Source organism: Benincasa hispida, chromosome 2 (assembly GCF_027475165.1).
Source record: "Benincasa hispida cultivar pf3 chromosome 2, pf3_genome.v1.1, whole genome shotgun sequence".
Lineage (NCBI taxonomy): Eukaryota > Viridiplantae > Streptophyta > Magnoliopsida > Cucurbitales > Cucurbitaceae > Benincasa > Benincasa hispida.
The window spans coordinates 7,922,224-7,941,860 of NC_143479.1; the positions used below are offsets into that span (position 1 = coordinate 7,922,224).

A 19,637-nucleotide genomic window follows, 5' to 3' on the forward strand; every position below is an offset into this window, starting at 1 on the left:
CTTCCCAGCTTGTTTGTCTGCAATTCCTCCATGGTATAGATTGACACCCTTTAAAGATTCTTCCACTGCCTGTGGCAGTAAGATAAAGTTAAGAACAATCATCAAGAAGCTTTATTGAAGATCCTCTTGATCTTTTAACTGAGGACCACTTCGAAATAAGGGTGTTCGTCTCTTACTTCAGTTAGCGTGGAACCACGTAGATTCTTCAATCTTCCATAGAAGAGTAAGTGCTCTCTTCCTGTGAGTTGTTCCCATAGCAGGCTACATAATTGAACAAAAAGAATAAGTACTTCTAAAGTTGAATCCTGAGACAAATATGCAGATCACATGAGATATCGAGCTTACTCATGCTGTGGACATACCCCCATGCTGGTATATATCCTATCCATATCGTGCTGGATATCCATACCTTGGACGTAAGCTGTGCCAGCACTTGGTTTTGTGAGGCCAATCATCTACATTAATCCAAGCTATAATAAGTACAAAAAAATGTGTGATATGAAGAACTTAGATGAACTTGATAATTGTAGATAAAACAGAGAAGTGTTTTGTGATCACTTGAAGATTTAATCTTACCATACTGATAAATGAGGTCTTTCCTGCACCATTCGGACCGAGCATGCCGAAGCATTCCCCTCGAGGAACAGCAAGAGATAACCCTTTAACAGCAAACTTCTCAGGATTTCCATCTCTTCCTGGATAGACCTTTTTGAGGTTGTCACACACAATGGCGTGACTCGCATCTGGTTCAAGTAATAACTGTTCGACCTTCTCCCTCTATGGAAACAACAGATTGCTTTTGTTAATGTTATCAACCAACTATTATTCATCAAAATCAAATCATGTATAAGAGTTGAGCAGATGATTAATTGGAGCAACTAGATCAACATGTTAGTCTTTGACCTTATGATTGTAATTCGAAACTGACTTAATTTATCAATTCCCGCCAAGGAATTGCTGTTTTACCTCTTGAACGACATCAGGCTGTTCCATCTGAACAAATACTTTAGATCCTTGCTTCCGCAAACTTGGCAACCGAAAAGATGCGGCAGCCTTTTTCCGAAACCTTCTCAAGAAAAACAGAGGACTTTTCCCACCACCAGAGGATGAAATTTGATCTACATAATATGCAACTAAAAATACCAAGAACCACTCCACAACCATGATAATCATGACATCTCGCATCCCGTTAAATTCGTCACTCAGGTTCCCCCAACGCATTCCATCAGTCCCCATAAAGTTTCCATTGAAGGAATACTGTGCAAACTCGTATAATCCACGATACAGAGCAAAGCCAGGGAATAACTCCAATACTATAATCCAGGCATCTACATGGCAGACAATGAGTTTATGATAAGTTTATAGAACTGGCAGACAGGAAGCAAGTGTTTTAACAAGATGTTCAATCAAAATATTGACCAATAACCATCACAAATTCAGCTTACTTGGAAATGATGGGTCTTCAAGGAAAAACTGAAAAAGGAAGCCGCCTAACAGCCCCGTTCCGAATACGAGTATGTAACCAATGACTGTATGATATTTAATGCAGTAAGTATACTTTCCTTGATAATTATTCAGGTAAAGTAAATATGTATTAGCCATCACAGGATTGAAGTGTATACCTGCAGTAGTCTTGACATTTGAAAACCATGCTGCAGTTAGAAAAGCCAAAGAAATTTGCAAGTTTATATAGAGGAAAAAAAACACAAATTGGATGCTGTAGTCGTTCAATGTAAAAAATTTCAACCCTGCAAGAATATCAAAATATTAAGCAGATAGAAAATCGGCAATAAAATAATACTCTAAAGAGTAGATAAAGGACAAAAATGTAACCTATAACTGAGCCAAATATCACAAAACATAGCATGTAGATGGCAGATATTGTAAGGAAATATGCATAAGAGATCAACCAATAAGGCCCATCACCAAGGCCATGCATTTTCATCATGATTCTCAGCTTCTGTTGTTTCTCATAAACCAGAGATGTCAACACAACCTAGATCATCAAACAGGCATAGTCATCATAAAGAATTGAAAGACATAGAAACATATTTTATTAAGGACATTTGTAAAATCTAAGTATTAAAGGGTGGTGGTTAAAACAATTCTATTAAGGACATGTATCTCAAGTCGCCTCAAACAGAATACAAATAATCTTACAGGGAAAAGCTGCAGAACGACCCAAGTAAAGAAAAGAGTGCCAAGCAAAGAAGACAGATCGAGCCTGAGCTTTGATGCCGGCTTCGGCATTTCTTTGACGAACTCAAAAAGAATTTCTGTACCTGGTCCTTGCAAAAGTTTGAGGAAGGCATTGGTTGCCTGTAAAACAATCACAAGAACTTGTGTTACTTATCATACGAAATCAACCTTAATCAATTGTGAAAGAATTTGAAGATCAAGATAGGTGACAAAAGTTGACAGGTATATCTGAAACTCATGGATGAAATGCCAAGAAATATAAATTTATGACAGTTGAACAATCATGATAAAGATCCCAGATTTAGTGACACAAAATTCTAGGTTCTAATTTTAAACTAAAACCAAACGAGAAAAAAACGACCATAAATATGATATAGATAAGGAAGGGAAATTGTAGACTGGCCCTACCAGATTCACCGAGCGTGGAATACGCAATAATGCAGGAGGAAGATTTCCAGAGTCATTTTTAAAACTTGAATTGTACCAAACGCTCACATTAAAGTTATTTGCATTTGAGTTTAAGAAATCAAAGCCTGTAAAAAGAATAAAACTGTGATTTCTAACATAACAACCAAAGGGGGGAAAAATGAAGCTACTATATCAATGCCCCAATAGGTAACAAGTAAATCAACCTGCAAGGATTTCATTAATCTTCCCCTCTGAATTTCCTTTATGAAATCCCTTATACAGCTCATCATTGACCTCGGAAGCATTGTTGCGCCACAAATGTAAGCCTTGAACACATCTAACCTCTACACTCAAAAAAGGGAACATTCAATACATAGGACTATATCATTAGCACTTCCTTTTCTTCTTCATTTTATCTTTTATATGTCTGCACGTGTCTATGTGAATTTCTCCATAATTATAGTGATTGTTTGGAGTGATAAGTGCGTCTAGTTATGAGCATTATGCATTGGCTTTGAATCCAGTCTTCTTTAAGTTCTGTTTTTGCCTACAACCTGATCAAACCATGAGAGAAAATTTAGAAATATATCTAAAATGATGAGACAAAAACTCTTACCTTGAGGTTTTTCAACTGATAATACAGAAACAGGAACAGTCAGAGAAGAGTTTCTTGTGCACTGAAGTTGCACATTATACAAAGGTTGGTTTGAAGCAAAAGCTGGCTCTAGAAAATTGTTATTTTCAGTCATCGAGCTCGAGCCCTGGGAATTTGAAAAAAACTAAAAGGTTGAGCTTGAGAAGTTCAAGATCGTATAAAGAGAAGGAAAATAATTAACCACTTACCACCACATTAAAAGCTATACTATCCGAAACATTGTTGGAATTCAGATTGAATGAATTTGTGAACATGCTTCCAGCCAGAACTAGCCAAACAAACAGAGTAAATTTGAGTATCCATGAAGAAATGAATAAGATCAACGACGAATTCAACTGCATACACAAAAGAGAGGTACATGAACATACTTTCTCCAAGAGATTGATTAGTTCCAGTGAATAGAACAGTTGCAGGACAGGTCCCCATTTGCCTGCACGACTCGTCTGGTAAGTCTAGAAATGGATTAAAATTGGTTCTAACAGCGCGAAACTCGGGAGCTGGCATTTGCAACAAAGGAGGCCATTCGGGTGGGCTTTCAATTGGACAACTTGATGCTTGTTCTAAAGTTGAAAATTGAACTCCACAAACTTCCTCACAGCGACCATCTCCATTAGTATCAATACAAGCACAACCACATCTGTATCTGGGCTTGTCCAATTCATTGTCGATCAATGATTGAATGAGTACAAGCAACAAACACAAGAGGAATGGGAACAAAATGAGCCGAACATTCGTCATCATGTTGCGTTTCTAAAGAGCAAAAAAAGGGGGGAAATTAGTCCCAAAAAAAATATACAAAAGTTACTTAGCTGAACCCCCATCATATAAAAATTGAAGCTTGGCAATCTCAGGAATTGAGTTAAACCCAGAAAAATATCAACAAATTCAAACTTAGATTAAAGGGCATGAAAATGAAATCCCACATCACAGAATCTAAGTTCAATGGCTTTCATAAAGAAATCAAGAACAGAAATGAGGTAAAGAGATATTAGAAAGACCTGATAAGTCAAGTTCTTTCTGAGCAGAGCATTAGCTTGAGTCCAGAAACTGGCTGGACCAACAGAATGATCCGCCATTGTTACCCAAAAAAGCAAGGAACTTCAGCAACAAAATACACAAAGCTCTCGTCTTTCTAACAATTTAACCCAATTTCAAACTTCCCAGATGAATAAAACTAAAAACCACAGCTTTTTTTAAAAAATTTCTTTTTTCCTTTTTCTTTTATTTTAGTCTCCGTCTTCTTGCAACTCTGTTTCGCTAGTTCTCTTTCAGACAGCAGAAACGGCCTTCCCTTATATGCCTTTTCCGTGGTCAAAGGTATAACTCAAATGACTATAATACCCCCACTCTTCATATGATTCTCGAAAATGGTATTATCCGGCGGCCTAGACTTTGTAGCTTTCCCACGCTCTACCGAAACTACCCTTTGGTGGGGATTAACAAGGTATCCCTGACGCGTCTCGGATCGAATGTAGTATGAAAACTATAAATATATATAAATAAATACTGAAACTTCTACGTGGACTGCCGGGATATTTTGCTTATTTTGGAATAATTAGGTTATTGAATTTGATTAGTCGTATATAAATATTAATTTAAAATAAATTAGTTTATTGAATCTGATTAGTCATTATGAATATTCAATTAAAATGGAAGAAGATTGGATATATAGGGAATATGTAGATAAAAATGTCATTCTAAACTAGTTTTTCACTGGAAAATAATCCATCATATTCATAAATTCACTTTATAGTGTAACTGTTCCTATTGAGGAGTGGATTTTGGCCTAACAGAATAAAGGTCAGATTCAATATAATATAAGATAATGTAAATTACCGTTGAGAAGTGGGTTTGAAGATCACACCTTTAAACAAGGATATGATTAAAGTAACAGACCATGTGTAATACATCTTGATTGAAGCAATTGAAAATAGCTACACAAATTGTTAGAAAATTACAACATGAAAAAAATTCGAAGCAACAACCCAGAAGATCTCTACAAAATTGCAAAAAGTACCAGATAAATTTTACCATAATGATATGCTTAAATTCAATAATCACTCTACATACATATCAAGTTATTGAATGAGGTATCACGAACGATTTACAAAGGAATACTTGCAAAGTATTTTGGAAGCAATACAGATATTTTCAATTATTCGGATGCAAGATCTTATGAAACTAGCTAAAGAATCACAAAAGGAGACCAAACCATTTACAAAAGAGAAAACTCATTGTGAGAAACCTAATTGGGGCTCAAGCAATTCAAAATATTTGGTGAAAACTTGGGAGCTGGCCACCTTACAATCAATTAACCAAAATAAAAGTCCAAAATCTAGAGACACCTTGAGTCAGACTAAAGAAATGTGTTGAAGTTCGTTGTAGAAGACAGACAAGTTAACTCCGCTTAAGTGCAGAAAGATAAAAACCAAGGAACTGATTAGATACAATGATGATCTAATAAACACTCTCAATTAGGCTTGTCAAATAGGGATTGCCCAAAATTTATAGGAAAAGCCAAGTTCAAGTATCCATGCCTCTCAAGATAGGATGGGCACGGTACCAATATTTGCCCGCTCAATGCTTCTTAAGTTGTGGTGGATGTATCTCACAAATATACCTAAATCTTCAAAAAGAAAAGGAGGGTGTAGATCGATGGACATTCCATGCATGGCCAAATATCCAAAAATGATCTTGGAGGAGCCAAGTTCGATATGGTTATACCATTCGTGCGATAAAGTTGGTACACTATATAATGAGAAGATCAAGACAACTAAAAATGCAACAAAGTTTAGAGCAATACTCCTAAGTTTGCACCAATGCACACAACCTAGCAGGTAGACGGTCCACAAAACCAAATTATTTAGGAGCAGGGGTGGATTTATTATGGACCAAGGAGGGGCTCAAGCCCCTGTCAACTTTATGCTCTTTATATATATATATATACATATATATATATAGTTGACATAATATTAAAACCACTAGCTAGTTTAGTGGTAAATTTGCCTTCTAGCCCCTTTTAGATTTAGGTTCAAGTTCAACTCATTAAATTCATATTTTTACTAAATTGTATAAAGGTCCCTATCAACAAAATTTCTGGATTTACCACTACTTAGGAATAGGAGCTAATGTTGAGGAATGGATTTATATTTTGGCTTAACAGAATAAAAGCATAATGAAGATAATATGAGATTTGATCTTAGGATACAATCATTCAGAAATAGACCATCATATCTCTATATAAGGTAATCAAACTTCTGACTTCTCTATTCTACAGTTCTCATATCGACTTTGGCATCATAATCTTTTTTCTTTGTTTTGCATGTCTTCTCTCCTCTAAATTACAAATTTATCGTCATTGTCACTTAGAAGTCTGGTATTTTTTTTTTTTTTTTTGCTAAAATTTGACAACAAAAAAAAAGATATTGTATCGAAATTTGAGCAGATTTAAATTTTATACTATTTCCTATTATAATATAAATGATCATTTTGGACAAATATGATGGATGTCTAAATTAGACTAATAGTACGTTAGTTTGATTTAAGATATTTATACAATAATAAAAAATGACAAATAAAATAAAATATGAGTCAAATAAAATGAAAACTTCGTTGGGAGACGATAGCATTTTAGAGCTAGGACTGGTTCCAATTGTACTGAAAATTCGTGATGATAGAAAAATGAAATAAAATAAATTAAAATTAAAGAGGTGAGCACATAAGGTTGAAAACATGATTTAGCTTATTTATTTATTTTAGAATGAAAACATGAATTATTACTTTAAATAAGTTAATAATCAAATCGTTTACTGGATGAAAGCAAATTTAGCAATATAAATGGTGGATTTAGTCAAACACCATGGTCCATGATCCAACGTCATTATATTTAATCATACAAACAATAACCTAATTAATTAAATATCATCATGGACTACTTGTCAATGTCTTTTATAAATTCCACTTGTTTATATTCAATATTCTAATAAGTAAATTAATTCCTATTGTTTTGGGATAAACCCCGGTAAAACAGTCTTATAAACCCATAATTTTTAAATAAGAAATAAGAAAAACATTTTGATCTTTATTATTATTTTACTTCTAATAAATATATTTTACTTCTAATATATATACATACATACATATGTGTGTGTATATTTATTAATTTCATAGATTAGAATCTATATTTTAAAACTTTAATTAAAAAAAATTAATATTTTTTGATAACCCATATGCTAAAATAAAATAAAAAATAAAAAAATCTAAAATGTTTGGTGTAGTTTGATAATGATATCATTTTTAGTTGTCTTTTTTAAAATTGTTCTCTTTCATGTTTCTAATTATGGTTTTCACATTTTTAAAGAAAAAGTGTACTCTTAGTCAAATTTTAAAAATAAGAATAAATTTTAAAAAATAATATTTATAAGTTTGATTTTTTAAAAATAAAAAAAATAGAATCAAATCGTTATCCAAATTCATAATTGCTTTAGTTCACTCACGAGTTTGGTTGGCAATATTTCACTTCCAAGTATGCAAATGGGACATTGGCATTTTATTACTTGGCTATCATTTTTTAGCAAATAAATCCAGTGAGATTTGAATCCTCACCACTTGATTTGAGGTATTTATATTCATAAATTTCGGTTGATTATATATATATATATATATACATATTATAATCGACTCATTTTTCTATATTTGAAAATAACTCTAAATTTAATTTATATACTTTTACTTATATCATAAAATATAATTCCACGCAAAATAATATTCAAATGTTTTTCTTAATAACGTGGAGTTAATATATACAATTCAAACACATGTTACCTAAACCTTTAAGTAGCCAACGCATAAAGTTATGACTAAAGTATACAAAATGTCCCCAAATTTTGTATTTTGTGTTAAAAAAAATACTCTTAAATTTTTTTAAGTGTAAAAAATGTCCTTATGTTTAGAAAAATATCTTTATCATTAGTTTTAGATGGAAACCGTTAGTATTTTATATCCAAAATATCCACAAACTTTTAAAAGTTTCAAAAATACCCTTAAACTTAAAATAAGTTTAAAAAAAGAAAAAATCATTACTGTTATATGAACATGAATAATTGATACCGTCTCACTTCTCTATCCATCTCTTCTTCAATACTCTCCTTACTCTCTTTGTTAACTGTTTGACTTTTGTTTATCTAAAAAGTAATAAATAAATAAAAATGCATACTTCATTTAAGGTAAATGAGCTATAACAAGAATAAAGAGAATAATGAAAGCATCAAGATATTTTAAGACTTAAATGTTGATTGCATATTAATAGTCAAATAAATTTTTCATACTGTTTATCACTTGGTAGTTATAAGGGAGATAATTTTGATTTTGTAATTTTGTAAGAGTTTATGTTTTAACTTATCAGTTTAGTTTTTATTTTGGTTGTTATGATGTAAGAATTGGAAACACATGAGAATAATGAGAGTATCTATATGAAAAATGATGATATTTATATAACTTTATTTTAAAATTGGTTCTTTTCAAATTCAAGAAAACTTCAAACAAATTGATCATCATACTAACGGTCGGAACATTTTTAAACTTTTATTTACAAAAATTAGACTTACTTTTGCAATGAGGTATTAATAATTTTTGTTTATATACTAACGGTGAGAGTATTTTTGAATTCCTTTTTTAAAATTTTAATTGTATTTTTGAAACTTTTGAAAGTTATGAAATATTTTTTAAACAAAACTTTAACAATTTTCATCTAAAACTAACTAAGAGTATTTTTTTAAAACTTTTTTAAAAAGTTTATAGTATTTTTGAAACTTTTGAAACTTATGAAAATAGTTTAGGGAAATTCTTATCCATAGAAAAAACTCAAAAATATTTATACTTTATAGCAAAAGTTCTAAAAGCGTTTTGTATTTTTAAAACTTTTTATTATAAAGTCTAAATATTTTTAGATATTTTTTATTTTTAAAAGACCCCTATATTTTATACAAAATAAAAAGTTTATGGATATTTTTTTTATAATTTAGCCTAGAGTTATTTATTTTAGTTTTGGCTGGAATCAGTCTAAACTAAAAAGTCAAAAGTTAAACTAAAATACAAACAAGTAGTGAAGCATAGAAACTAAAATGTCAATTTAATTAGCTAACCAATAATTAAACCACATTATGTTTGTATCTTTAAACTTAGTAGGTAAGTATAAAATAAAATAATTAATACGAAGATAAGTCAATGAATAAGATATCGATTATCATTTAAAAAATAAATAAATAAATAAAATATCTTTTAATTAATAGATTTTTTATTTAATTTTCATTTGATTTTTAGGTTTCATAATATTGTTTAATAGTCTTTAGGTTTTGAGTTTAGTTTTAATTTAATTCTCAAGTTTCAAAATATGTTTCAATTTTACTTTTGAAATTTGAGTTTTGTTTCAATTTAGTTCCTAGATCTTAAGTTCTTACATAATTTTAAACTCGTTTTTTACATTAAATACTACTTTTCAATTATGGACATCAATGAATATTAATTAATTTAGAATAATCGTGTAATAAAATTTTAAATCTAACTTTAATGGCAATGAAAAATAATACTTATTTAATTACAATTATTTTAAATTAATTAATAAATATTAACATTAAAGACTAAAAGAGTATTTGGTACAATCAAATTTTAAAGTGTAAATATTCTTAAAATCTAGAAACTAAATTGAAACCAAATTAAACTCAAAATTTAATGATAGAACCTATTATATTTTTGGCAAATATCAATTTATACCCCAATTTTGAAGATTGTATCAATTTAAACTCTAAACTAAGAAGTATATCAATTTAAACCTTAAACTTTGGGGACTTTGGGGGTTGTATAATTTAAACCATGAATTTTGGGATTTGTATAAATTTAAACCCCAAACTAACAATTCTATCAATTTAAACCCTGAACTTTCCTAAATGTATCGACTTAAACACTAAACTTTCATAAATATATCAATTTAAACTTTGAACATTCATTAATGTATCCAAATAAAACATAATAGAAGATTTAAGTTGATATAATTATAAAATTTCAGAATTTAAATTGATACAATTATTAATTTGAAGTTTAAATGGATACGAGCTCAAAAATTCAAAATTTAAAATTTAAATTGATATTTACCCTAACAATCTAAATTCAACCACTTCATACCGCGAACTCTTGTCATAGCGTGGTTGACATTTATTTATTATTTATTATTTTTCTTCAAAATAGCGTCGTTGACATTAATATAAATGAGAATGCCAATAAGAACAACGCGGGAAATTCATGTAGCCAATCGCACAACGGAAACTAGAAATTTCTCCGAATTTGGATACTGATTAGATACTGATTCCAAATTCGTACCACAGATGTTTGGAGGCAATGATATGAAAGGATATAACCAGTTTTTTCATGGTCATCGTTGATGATTCAAATTTCAATCACATTTCTCTAAGGAAAGTATTACTGTATTAATTTTCTTTTTATATACTTTAATTGTAGACATGGAAGGGGCAAAAGCGGAATTGAGCAATAGTTGAATAGAAGCTTCAACGGAATTTTGTCAACTTATTTCCAGGAAGATTCCTTCTTTGGTCAAAATTTGATATTTCCAAAAATGTGTAAAATTAGACAAAAAAGAATTTTCCTCTACGGGCCAAAAAAATAAATAAATAAATAAGAAAAAGAAAAAAAGAAAACCAATGGCACATTTCGTAAATAAAATGAATGCCAGGACCAATTTTGAAACCCAATCATCGCCTCCGTCAACCTTTTATATAACCCGAACCGTTTTATAACTGAATTTCAGCGGCTTCCTTGATTCGATACTTGTAATATACAAATCCAAAGCAAACAAAGAGAGCTTGAACAAAAGGGAAGACCAAAAATTTTGAAGAATCATGGAATTAAGAAGCGGATTTCCGCTTCTTCTTCAGCAATACCGAGCGTTGTTCAAGAAGAATCTCTTACTTTCATGGCGGAGCAAGAGGGCTACATTTCTCCAGCTATTTTCTTCACTCTTTTTCATCTTCCTCATTTTCTGTATTCAGAAAGCCATTGAGGCTCGCTTTAGCACCTCTACTGCTCTGAACGATGTTCGCAATCCTGAACTTCAGGCTAACCCTTCAATTCCACCTTGTGAGGACAAGTACTACATAAAGCTTCCTTGTTATGACTTTGTGTATAGTGGAAGTTCGAGCCCCAAGGTTCGCAGCATTGTCGGCGCTATCATGGCCAATAATCCCGGCCGACGAATTCCTCCGAGTAAGGTTTGTGTTTGAAATTTCGAGTTCTTATAATCACTCTTGACTTAGCCTACGGTTATCGATGATCAATTGGGTTTTTAATTTGCGAGTTGTCTTTCGGGATCTTTGCTTGACTACGTTGGGTAGTTTGGACGCCTAGGGGTTAATGAAAATTGGGGGTTTCGGGAATACCCTGATTTTAAACCTTATAAAATGAGAAGAAGACTTACAGTTTATCTCATGATGCCCTGCTTCCTTATTGGAAGTAGAATTATCTTAATAATTATAAATATAAACTGTCATGGTGTTTCGGTTAGCTGAAATTGGCGCTGGGATTATGAATGAGAGACGATCTTTTAGCTTATTTTAATTATACATTTGTTTGATGTATTGTAGAGAATCAGCGAGATTTGAAACTTTCTAACTCAATGTCATATGGTTTTTTCCAGCATCTGAAAATAGTTATACTATCTGCAGTAAATGGGAATTCTCACAAAGAGAATTAACATTTTGATTGACTTTTTATACATGGCCAAATGATAGGTTCTATCTTTTGGTACACCTGCTGAAGTTGATAAATGGCTTTTTAACAACCCTATGACTTGCCCTGGTGCCTTGCATTTCACTGAAAGAAATGGGACTGTGATTAGTTATGGTATACAAACTAATTCTACTGCTGTGGCAAGGAGAGGCCACTATGAAGACCCCACTTTTAAATTTCAAATTCCGCTCCAGATAGCTGCAGAACGTGAAATTGCACGATCTTTGATTGGGGGTAATGAGCTTAAATCAATGCTTGATTTACAAAATCCATGTATTTCTGAAATTTATACATCACTTCCTTAGAATAATAATCTGACTAACATCTCTCTGTTTTTTTCTATTCAGTTCCCAACTTTAGCTGGGTTGTCAACTTCATGGAATTTGCACACCCTCCAGTGGACAATTTCTCTGCAGTGAATACTGTTGGGCCAACATTCTTCCTAGCCATTGCTATGTTTGGTTTTGTACTTCAAATTAGTTCCTTGATCACAGAAAAAGAACTCAAACTTCGCCAGGTCTGTATTCTGGAGTATTTATTATCATTTACCATATCCTTAATTCTCTCTTAGAATCTAACAACACCTTTCCCTCTCAACTTATATCCAGGCAATGACGATGATGGGTCTGTATGATACTGCATATTGGCTATCATGGCTCACATGGGAAGGAATTACCACACTCATTGCATCTCTTTTCACTGTTCTATTTGGAATGATGTTTCAGTTTGACTTTTTCTCTAAAAACAACTTTGCGGTCGTGTTTCTTGTCTTCTTTCTCTTCCAACTCAATATGGTACGGTTTTGCAGTGGTTCTTTGTCCTTGAATTCATTCTTCTTTTTCTAACCTTACGTCTTTTTACCACAAAATTAATCATTTATAACCTCTTCCATTACTCCTTATGTTAGGTTGGATTTGCTTTTATGTTATCAGCCTTTATAAGCAAGTCGTCTTCATCCACTACTGTGGGATTCTTTATATTTATTGTTGGATTTCTCACTCAGGTAATGATGCATTTGCACAAATTCTATGTAACTACTAAATAACTTCAGTACTTCATGATGGCTGATCATATTTTTCCGTACAGCTTGTCACTGCATTTGGATTTCCTTATTCAACTGACTTCTCAAAATTTTTTCAAGTCATCTGGTCCTTGTTCCCGCCTAATCTTCTTGCTAAAGCTCTTTCTTTGCTCTCCGATGCCACTTCCACCCCAGGAGATCCGGGAATCAGTTGGAGTAGACGCACAGAGTGTGCTCCAAATGATACTGAGTGTGTCATAACTATAGTATGTTATCAATTTATTGCTGAATTAATTGACTAGGCCATGCACTAGACATAACAAGACCTCGACTTTGACCTTCTTTTTTTTTTTTCTAATTTCTTATTCTGGCAGAATGATATTTATTTATGGCTTGTGGGGACATTCTTCTTATGGTTTTTCTTGGCCATCTACCTCGACAACATCATCCCAAATGTCGCTGGTGTGAGAAAGTCAGCATTTTACTTTTTGAGGCCTGGATATTGGACAGGAAAAGGAGGAAGTAAAGTTGAAGGTAGTCAAATTTGGAAAGCACAAATTATCTACTCATGGCTTTCTCCTTGAGTTCAAATATGTTTTAAGTTTTAACTAGAAATTTTGTTTCCATAGAGGGTGGAATCTGTAGTTGCTTGGGTTCACTTCCAGTGTTGGAGCCTATTACTCCAGATGATGAAGATGTTCTTGAAGAGGAAAACACGGTAAAACAACAACTTTCAGATGGAATAATGGATCCAAATGTTGCGGTTCAAATATGTGGCCTGGCAAAGACATATCCTGGAGCTTGGAAGGTCAACCGTTGCTGCTGTAAATGCAAGAAAACCTCTCCTTACCATGCTGTCAGGGTAAATAACTCTTACAACTTTTTGGTTGACTCAGAAGACTAAACAAGAAACAATGAAACATAACTTTCCAGACATAAGAAAGCATCATCATATAATCTTTTGCAAGATGTATTTATATTCTTTTGCTTCTGGTTTGAAATTTATGACGCGGTTGCAGTAACACATAAATTTCTATTTCCACATGCATCAGCAGATGAACATGAAACTTATAGTGCCCCGTTGGAATGTCTCAATAATATACTACTGAAAATAAATTTCAGGGCTTGTGGGTGAACTTTGCTAAGGATCAACTGTTTTGTCTTCTTGGACCAAATGGTGCTGGGAAAACCACAGCAATCAATTGTTTGACAGGGATAACACCAGTGACTGGTGGAGATGGTAATGTGATCTCAATTAAAGTCTATTTATTGGAAATAATATCACTGGATTGAAGCGAACTTTTTACCGAGTCATATACTACTTAACAGCATTAATATATGGATATTCTGTTCGTGACTCTGTTGGCATGGAAAACATTCGGAGAATTATTGGTGTCTGTCCCCAGGTGATTTATCTTGCAAAATTTCTCAATGTTTTCCTACAAATTCTCTCTCTGAACAAATTTATGTTTGTTTGAATTTTGTGCATGTCACAGTTTGATATACTGTGGGATGTCTTGTCTGGACAAGAACACCTCCATCTTTTTGCAACAATAAAAGGCCTACCACCATCTTCAATAAAATCGGTACGCAATTACCTAAACAAGTTCTGCTATATCAGATCAATGATACTTTACAGCTACATGCATAAATTTAGAGATGTGTTTTAGTATTCTTATCTAAGGATGGATGTGCATTTAATCAAATAGATTGCTGAGAAGTCATTGGAAGAAGTAAGACTCACTCAGTCTGCAAAGACAAGAGCAGGGAGTTACAGCGGAGGAATGAAACGTCGATTAAGTGTTGCCATAGCTCTTATTGGTGATCCAAAGTTGGTCATCTTAGATGAACCGGTATGCAAACTGGAATATCATTAACCATGGAGATAACTGTGATGTTTGCAGGAACTAAAAAACTTTCTAAACTTTAATGCAGACAACTGGGATGGATCCAATAACAAGGAGGCACGTATGGGATATCATTGAGGGTGCAAAGAGAGGACGTGCCATTCTTTTAACAACACATTCTATGGAAGAAGCTGACATCTTAAGTGACCGCATTGGAATCATGGCAAAGGGAAGGCTCCGTTGCATTGGAACCTCAATCAGGTTGAAGTCGAGATTTGGTGCTGGCTTTGTCGCAAATGTTAGTTTTGCCAATGGCAACGGTGGACAGACCCCGCCTCCTAATGGGGTACTGAATACCCCTGCCCACCATGAAGAAATTAAGCAGTTCTTCAAATCTGTATGTTCAGAAACCAAACTGGTCTTAAATTTCTCTTATATATATGTTTAATTTTTAGCTGAAATCCTGCCATTGCCGTGATGATAGCGCTTGGATATTCTACCCAAGGAAGAGCACAAATCTTTTCTAACTTACATCATCCCTCATGACAGAGAAAAGCTTCTGACGGTAATCATTCTGACTTCTACTCTCTGAAAAATTATTTATTTATTTATTTTTAGGATTTTGTGAATTAAGTTTGTTAGTTGTTACCCTGTTTCAATCACATTGCTTACAATTTATGATGGTGGATCAGAAATTCTTTGATGAACTTGAGGAGAGAAAGGGAGAGCTTGGAATTTCGGATGTCCAACTCAGTCTTACTACCCTTGAAGAAGTTTTCTTGAACATTGCAAAACAGGCAGAGTTGGAAAGTGCTGCAGCTGATGGAGCTATGGTGTCACTGACTCTAACAACATCTGGCCACACTGTTGAGGTAAAACCAAAGTCTAACAGGAAAAACTAGGGCTTGTTTTGATTGGTTCTGTCAATGCCTTTGCCTTTTAGAAACATTATTTGAACTGCTTTTCCAAAGTAAATGGCTGCCTCTTCTTTCCTGATGCATTCAAAACTATGACATTACAGATACCAGTAGGAGCAAGATTTGTGGGAATTCCAGGGACAGAGACCGCTGAGAATCCAAGCGGGATAATGGTAGAAGTTTACTGGGAACAAGATGATTCAGGTACTCTATGCATATCCGGTCACTCTGACGAAATGCCAGTGCCCCCTAACATACAGCCGCTGGCTTCCCTGAGATCCCTCTCTTTGAGATCAACTTCACAAAGACGTCGTTTTGGGCAGGGAGGCCCAGTTCATGGAATTGTGTATGACCCTGAACAAGTTGCTCGTTACAATTCTCGCTGAATCTACTGCTCTTTCTCCTGCTTCCTCTCTCAAATATTTTCCAAATTTATGTATCATAACTGAATGTTTAGTTTTGATGTAGAAATTTTTTGAGCTCGATTCATTAGAGCTGTATCATCCACGACTATTTTCACTGAAATTTACTGTATGAATAAATATCATTCACTGTATCATTTCATAGATAATATATATATTTTGTTCAAATACCATTTTGCTGTTTATGCTTTGAGTTTTGTTTCATGTACTTTCTTTAATTAACGTCTACATTGATCTCTATACCTTTTAGAAGTAATGGTGTTTATCTCTATGCACAATATTCTAATACAAATTCAACACTAAAATGGATTAAAATGGATAAAAGTTAAGTATAGTGAAAATAATGAACAAAAGCTAATACAAGGGCAAAATAGTATTTATACGAAGGCATCAATTGGGTTGGAGGCATAACCATCCGATAGTAGGGGTAGTGGCGGAGCCAGAAATTTTATACAGGGGACACTATATGCAAAAAAATATCTATAAATAAATGTAAAAAAGTATTTATTGTTGAAGTTAATGTCTTAAATCAAGTGTATCTTGTAGTTTGTAAAAACAAATTATATAGCTAATAAAATAAGAGGTATTTTATTAATGTTTATACTACATTAATGCAATTCAATAAACTAAGATCCAAGGTTATTTTATGATTTAAGGAGTTAGATGTATAAAACAATATTTTTACCTAGCAATTTGTGAAGGATTGATTCACTATTGATTGGTTATATCCGTGGACACAAAAATAAATCTACCGTGCGAAGAGTGCAGCCATCGGTCCTTAGTGGAGGGACCGGTAGCTAATGAAAATTGATTAATTTAGTTAAAGAGTTTAATTAATTAATCTTATATCATTGGAGCTTCTAAGATTAATTTAATATGATTAATTATAGATGTGATCTATAATTTAGAGAGAAAAAGATTTGAATAAGATTCAAATATTAAAGAGTGTATGCATATAAATATGTGGTAATTATATGTTGATTAATTCTATATTAAATATGATTTAATATAGTCGTTTAATTGATTGATTAATTAATTAATTTTTTAGAAGTAGAAATAAATAAACATGTGAATGTGAGTTTATTTTATATATATATAAATATATATAATTATATAATATATATATATATATATATATATATAATTGGATTTAATATATATGGTTATTTAATTATTGGAGTAATTAATTAAATAAAAGTTATTTAATTAAATTAGAACTAGAGTAGAAATAGGAAAGATTATGAGAAGAGGGTAAATAGGTCTTCATGACCCATGTTTGTAACATATTTGAATTGAGAATTTTGAATCCTAGTCTCCTACTACTTCTCTCAAAATCTCTCTTCTTTTTTCTACTACTTCTTCATCTTCCAAGTCTTGAAGACCAAAGCATAAAATTCTTGGGATCTTAGAGAATAACAAGGTTTCACTTATGGTGGTGTCCCTTGATCATTGAAGAGACGTTCCGGAAAAGACGCTAAGGGAATTATGAAAAATTTGGGAATCTATAAGGGTAAGGTTTAACTCTTCTCTCTTTTCTTCTTTTAAACGCATGCTAATCTTGATTGTGTATCCATTATTTTATTATTTTTTATCGTATTTTGTTAATGAAATCGAAAACAAATTTGCAAGCGACCCCACGCTTCCGCTTGGGATTCAATCCCTTCAATTGTATCAGAGTCTAATTTGTGTAATTTTGATTTTTGGTTTTTAGAAACAAAATCGGAATAGAATGGTGAGTTGCTTTTAAAATATATGCATGAGATGTATGTGATTTGAAGGTTGACTATTTAGGCTTTTGGCATTTATTTTTACAGTTTTAATTTATGAGATCAATGTAAAACCAAGTGTTTATGAGTATTTTTTTTTTACTATAAATTGAGTAGTCCGTGTCTTTCGTGGAAAAAAAAGTTGTTGTGAAAAGAACTTGGGAAAACAAATGCAAAACAAGAAAAAACAGAGAGAAACAATGCAGTGCAGTTCGGTTTTTTAGGGATGGATTTTATAAATTTGTTGATAACCAACCATTGGATCGTACTGAAATTTGGTCTGTATGTTCAAGAAACCTAGGGTCTCGTTTTGAATGGTTGGATTGTCATTTTGAGCCCTGGTTTATCCGTCTTGGTCGTCAAATATAAGCAATTTTTTATTTTGTCTTTTTTCGTTTTCTTTTAGGATTTTCTAAAATCTAGGGTTTTTTATTTTATTTTATTTCTAGGAATGCTAGAGCTGGTCAATTTTGCTATTTTGTTACTTTAATTATGCATAAGATGTATGATGTAAATTATTTTTGAATGGTGTATAAAGTATGTTATTTAGATTTAAAATCCCACCTTAGGATAAACATGTTCATGCATGCAAAATATAAGTGTTATTTTTGGATGCATGGTTAAATTAGCATGTTCATGCATCTTAATATAATTGTTATATTATTTTAGATGTATGGTACATTAAGCATGTCCATGCATCATACTAGGTTATATTGTTATAATGTATGATGATATGATGGATATGTGAACTCAATAATGGTTAGATATAAGTAGATATAAGTGTGATATTTTTTTAATTAAAATAAATTTTGCATTGAGCCTGACATTATTTAGATAAATATAAATGTTATATTTAATCAATGTTTTTGAATGCAATTATAGATTTTATTTTTCATCATTTTATAATGGTTATAAGTATAATGAAAATAGAATTAAAATCTATAATAAAGAGTTGCATGCAAACATAGGTCCAATTTAATTTTAAATGATTTAGAATTAATTTACATAGACTTATGTTAAACACGTTTCTAATGAGATTAGAAATAGGTTAATCTTTTAATTCGTTTAATAGGATTAAAATGAATTTCAATAAAAGATTAAATTTATAAAATAATTGCCCATAAGAGACCTTTGTCTAAGGAAAGTTCTATCTAGACTGAGGTATTTAAGTTGATGAAAATGGAACACCTCTACCTGAGAATCGACATGAAAGGTGAATTGGGAAAATATTTTATAAGCATGCAATAAGTGATTGACTTTGTGAAGAAGTTTAACAAATGAAGTCACATATTGTTTAAATATTCAATATAAGTGTTATATTGAGCAAATTAACAAATACTTAGTTAAAATTAATTAGTCAGCTTTTACTAATTTAATAAACCCATTTTTGTAAAATACTCAGTGGGGGGAAAAAGATATATACGATATAACAATTTTTTCCACTCACATTCTCCTTAAAAATTCACACCGTGAGACTCATGTTTGGTGCCTTGGAGCATCCCTTTTCAGATAGTGTTTGTATGGGTCAATATCAAGGTGAATGGAGAGAGTGTTTATAATAAATGGGAGAAGAATATGTGTCAACATGTCCTATAGTCTCCTTTAT

At 32.2% G+C, this 19,637-nt stretch overlaps 2 protein-coding genes across 4 annotated transcripts; one reads left to right on the forward strand and one right to left on the reverse strand.

Moving 5' to 3' along the window:
- LOC120070612 (ABC transporter A family member 7-like) lies at nucleotides 1–4,536 on the reverse strand. 2 transcript variants are annotated; one of them, XM_090311417.1, is made up of 15 exons: nucleotides 4,261–4,536; nucleotides 3,631–4,012; nucleotides 3,451–3,530; nucleotides 3,224–3,368; nucleotides 2,832–2,951; nucleotides 2,608–2,732; nucleotides 2,161–2,319; nucleotides 1,834–1,996; nucleotides 1,623–1,748; nucleotides 1,446–1,529; nucleotides 967–1,328; nucleotides 577–777; nucleotides 363–455; nucleotides 177–261; nucleotides 1–69 (listed from the first exon to the last, which is right to left on the reverse strand). In XM_090311417.1, exons 1-14 carry the CDS (start codon nucleotides 4,336–4,338, stop codon nucleotides 178–180), a joined length of 2,202 nt encoding a protein of 733 aa, XP_090167543.1. In that variant the 5' UTR covers nucleotides 4,339–4,536; the 3' UTR covers nucleotides 1–69; nucleotide 177. The 2 variants fall into 2 exon arrangements, with proteins under 2 accessions (XP_090167543.1, XP_090167544.1); XM_090311418.1 differs by lacking the exons at nucleotides 1–69; nucleotides 177–261 and having other exon boundaries at nucleotides 342–455.
- Nucleotides 4,537–11,072: 6,536 nt separating this feature from the next.
- On the forward strand, nucleotides 11,073–16,438 carry LOC120070579 (ABC transporter A family member 2). 2 transcript variants are annotated; one of them, XM_039022371.2, is made up of 16 exons: nucleotides 11,073–11,541; nucleotides 12,061–12,292; nucleotides 12,406–12,575; nucleotides 12,667–12,852; nucleotides 12,966–13,061; nucleotides 13,145–13,345; nucleotides 13,454–13,613; nucleotides 13,709–13,941; nucleotides 14,202–14,319; nucleotides 14,409–14,485; nucleotides 14,576–14,665; nucleotides 14,789–14,932; nucleotides 15,015–15,323; nucleotides 15,411–15,491; nucleotides 15,619–15,798; nucleotides 15,948–16,438. In XM_039022371.2, exons 1-16 carry the CDS (start codon nucleotides 11,173–11,175, stop codon nucleotides 16,227–16,229), a joined length of 2,928 nt encoding a protein of 975 aa, XP_038878299.1. In that variant the 5' UTR covers nucleotides 11,073–11,172; the 3' UTR covers nucleotides 16,230–16,438. The 2 variants fall into 2 exon arrangements, with proteins under 2 accessions (XP_038878299.1, XP_090166631.1); XM_090310505.1 differs by having other exon boundaries at nucleotides 11,073–11,536.
- The last annotated feature ends 3,199 nt before the right edge of the window (nucleotides 16,439–19,637 follow it).